We start from the raw sequence: 3,718 nt of genomic DNA, 5'->3' as shown, positions 1-3,718 counted from the left end.
AAATACTTGATTTGACTCAATTTTGTCTTATTTCAAGAATCTTACCAAGTAAAATTTTCTTACTCCACTGGCAGAAATATTTGACTTAATTTGAGTCAAATTTTCAGAAGACTTTTTTAAAAGACTTTTTGACTGATATAAGAGTTTAAAACTTGGTTAGATGGACAGTTTTTGCAGTGTAGTAGCTGAGAGTCATCCCTTCACACATCACCAAGCTCTCTGTTTAAACACAGGCCAGCTTAAAGTCTGTGTCCACTACAGGACCGAGGGCTGGTCTCCCTCCATCTGTCCATCAGTGATGTCAGAGACTCAACAGGTGAGTTTCAGGTGTGATGTTGGAATGTAGCCGACAAACCTCACATTTCTCTCTGTTTGCCTGTGGAACTCAGCCACTCCCACCCACTGGCCTGGTATGTGAAACACACACACACACACACACACACACACACACACACACACACACACACACACACACACACACACACCACAAAATGAACAGAGCTGTCAATCATCAAACAGAGGTCAATGGTTTGTGGCAGCAGCGTCAGCCAATCAGACCGGAGCAAACATTTAAAGACAAAGTTCTTTCAGAGAACCGTCTCTGAGAACCACACGGCGCTTCGCGTGACATCACCGGGCCAGCAGCCAATCACAGCGGAGCGTCTGTGAAGGCAGCTCAACCTTTACCCTGTGGCTGAGTGTGGGTGTGGTCCCGTTCAGAAATAACTGAGCTCAGGTTGTAAATCAGTCAGATGGCTCAGCCAACACAACGCCGCAGAGCAAACAAATGTTTACAGGAATGTATGAAGCTCTCAGCACACGCAGAGGATACGTGTTAGTGTGACAAACACGCTAATAAACACGCTAATAAACACACTAATAAACACGCTAATAAACACGCTAATAAACACACTAACAACACGCTAATAAACACGCTAATAAACACACTAACAACATTTAAAGGAACATACAGAAACACTGCACACACAGACACACAAATCATCCACAAACTACATAAATAAAAAGATAAATCCTCAAAAAGAAAGTTTATAATTTAGTCAGAAAACCTCTGGTCTGACCCCAGAACCCTCTGAGACCAGTATGGTGTCTCCATGGACCTGGTCACCACCTGAAAACCTGCTCATGTATCTGACGGAGCAGAAAATCCATCAGAACCTGATCCACCTGTGAAACCTGAGCCTRGACACGCTGCTCCTCCTCTACAACCTTTCATTAAAAATATAAGACCTGTTCTGGGACACGAGGATCTGTAAACCAGACGGGACATCTGAACCCTCAGAAGGACCAGCAGAACCTGTAAAGAACCCATCAAACCTCCTGAAGATCTGCAGAATTTATCAAATACCTTTTGAAGTGACTTCAAACACAGCTGGGTCTACATAGCATCTAAACCTGGTCCAGGACTTCCAAGACCTCAGAGAACAATCAGCACCAGYTTTATGGTCCAGTCAGGGTCCAGCACACCCCTGAAGGACTTGTGTGGCCAGTTCTGTGATCAGCAGGAACAGGGATCTGAGTTTCAGACACTGCTCATTTATTGTTTATTAGCTGATYGTTGTTCAAAGTTCAAGGCCTGTAAACCTGTCAGTTACCATGGCAACACTGTGTAACTGATGTGGAGCCAGTCCTCTGACATCCAACCAGGTTCACCTCTCAARGACCTGGATCTGGTCACCAGATTCAGGTTCAGACATCTCTGATGGATCCCCTCAAATATAAACCCACTGAAAGGACCCCTCTGAAAAACCTGACACACAACAGGGAGTAAACCTGACACACAACAGGGAGTAAACCTGWCACAYAACAGGAAGTRAAYCTGACACACAACAGGGAGTAAACCTGACACACAACAGGGAGTAAACCTGACACACAACAGGAAGTAAACCTGACACACAACAGGAAGTAAACCNTGTACCATCTTCTGACCATGTCGACCCCTTTATGACCACAGTGTACCATCTTCTGACCATGTCCACCCCTTTATGACCACAGTGTACCATCTTCTGACCATGTCCACCCCTTTATGACCACAGTGTACCATCTTCTGACCATGTCCATACCTTTATGACCACAGTGTACCATCTTCTGATTATACAGTTTCAGTTAGTTATCGTTTTTTTCTTTTTTATTACAGTTTTTATTTATTTTAGTTAACTAATATGTTTTTTTATTTCAGTTTTTGTTATTTAGTTAGTTTTAGTTAACTATAATAACGCTGCCCCACACCTGACCAGACTCAGCCACAACCCTTCGGCTCATCAATCCACGTCCCTCTTCATGCTCCTCTGTACCTGTCCACCTCAGTCAGTTCTACAGCTGCTCCAACTGTTTCTCATCCTTGTAAATAAACTTCCTGTCACTGATTTCACCTCCCCTGAGAGATCTGGGTCAGGAGCCATGACAAAAATGAAGACTCAGTCTAAAAAGTTTTAATGCTTTAATAACGTTTCATGTTTCTGCAGAACTAATTTTGTTTCCATGTTTTTATGGTAACTTTTATTTTTCAAGGATTTTTCCAGGTCTGGAATCTGCGTAAAGGAATTCCAGGTTGTTGTTTTTTTTTTCAGGATGACAAAGATTTTTTCTATATTTGACGCCTCACTCTGACAGAAATCTGAGGAACAAACTCTGGTACAAAGATTTTTTTCTAGTTTTGACGCCTCACTCTGACAGAAATCTGAGGAACCAACTCTGGTTCCTGACACATCTGTCCTCAGTGTCCTCCCCTCTGTCCCCCTCTGGTGGTGGGCCTCAGTTCCTGCGCTGCTCCTGGTCTTTCCTCCTCTGTTTTTCTTTCTGTTTCTCCAGTTTGTCCAGAGCTTTTCTCTCCTTCTCTGCCACCGTTTGCACGTCTTTGATGCGACGCTTCAGAGCACTGCGGTCGGACGAACTGAGCACACCCAGACCCTGCAGAGGACGAGAAGACAGCAGAGACCATGCTGACAGGTTTCCTCTCAACATGACATCCTAACCCAGAGTTAAAGTCAAATGGTTTGGCATCAACATCATCAACTTCGTCATCACCTTCAGCTTGCTGCCATCCATCTGCAGCAGCTGCTCTCCATCGATGTCTTTGGCGCTGAACTCGGGGATGTACTGGTCCATGTGGAGACTTCGGAGCCACTGACAGACCTGCTGAGTCGTCCAGGAGGAGACCGAGGAGGAGGAGGAGGGTGGAGAGGGCTCATCACAGGGCTGAGGAYGAAGAGGAGATGATGATGAAGCCTGTTAAAACTTCACTTAGTAGATCAATTCTGGGGCTTTACCTCGTCAGAGGACTGGGACAGGGTGTGGTATGGGTGGGAGGATCTGGAGGAGTTTGGAGGAGGAGGAGAGGCAGAGGAGGAGGTGTGAGGAGGAGAAAACTCCTCACTGAGAGCTGACTCCTGCAGGAGACACGAGGAACAGATGATCAGTAAAAACAATCGTCTGAAGAGAGATCTTACTTTTATCATGACTGAATAATTCAGAACTTTTAGAAACTCTTTCAGCTCTCAGAACATCTTCAACAAAAACATGAAGATGTTTTATCTTCATGCTGAGCCTCTAAATATAATCAGTTCATGTAAAATTACTTTGTATAAAATCACTTCAATTATCACCATTTCTATCATATTTGCTACGCAGGATTCTGTGACCTATATTTTATCAATGTGATCAATATTTTTCCTCAAAAACCTGTTGTTTATCATTTGAG

The 3,718-nt window shown here is 44.0% G+C and overlaps 2 protein-coding genes across 2 annotated transcripts in view; both read right to left on the bottom strand.

The window, feature by feature from the left end:
* The window catches only part of LOC106528093 (rho GTPase-activating protein 27), a gene marked incomplete at its 3' end in the record, with an annotated part of 14,305 nt that extends 12,849 nt beyond the window's left edge, over positions 1 to 1,456 (bottom strand). The window contains 1 exon segment of the mRNA XM_014023167.1: positions 1,367 to 1,456.
* A 985-nt stretch (positions 1,457 to 2,441) lies between these two features.
* LOC106528092 (sterile alpha motif domain-containing protein 14) overlaps positions 2,442 to 3,718 on the bottom strand; it is a gene marked incomplete at its 5' end in the record, with an annotated part of 2,595 nt that continues 1,318 nt past the window's right edge. Inside the window, 3 exon segments of the mRNA XM_014023165.1 lie at positions 2,442 to 2,928; positions 3,046 to 3,216; positions 3,288 to 3,407. Coding sequence (XP_013878619.1) covers positions 2,773 to 2,928; positions 3,046 to 3,216; positions 3,288 to 3,407 — 447 coding nt within the window.

This window comes from Austrofundulus limnaeus, unplaced genomic scaffold (genome assembly GCF_001266775.1).
Source record: "Austrofundulus limnaeus strain Quisiro unplaced genomic scaffold, Austrofundulus_limnaeus-1.0 Scaffold358, whole genome shotgun sequence".
Lineage (NCBI taxonomy): Eukaryota > Metazoa > Chordata > Actinopteri > Cyprinodontiformes > Rivulidae > Austrofundulus > Austrofundulus limnaeus.
Note: the sequence above shows the minus strand (reverse complement) of the source record. Positions and strands in the feature narration are given on the sequence as shown.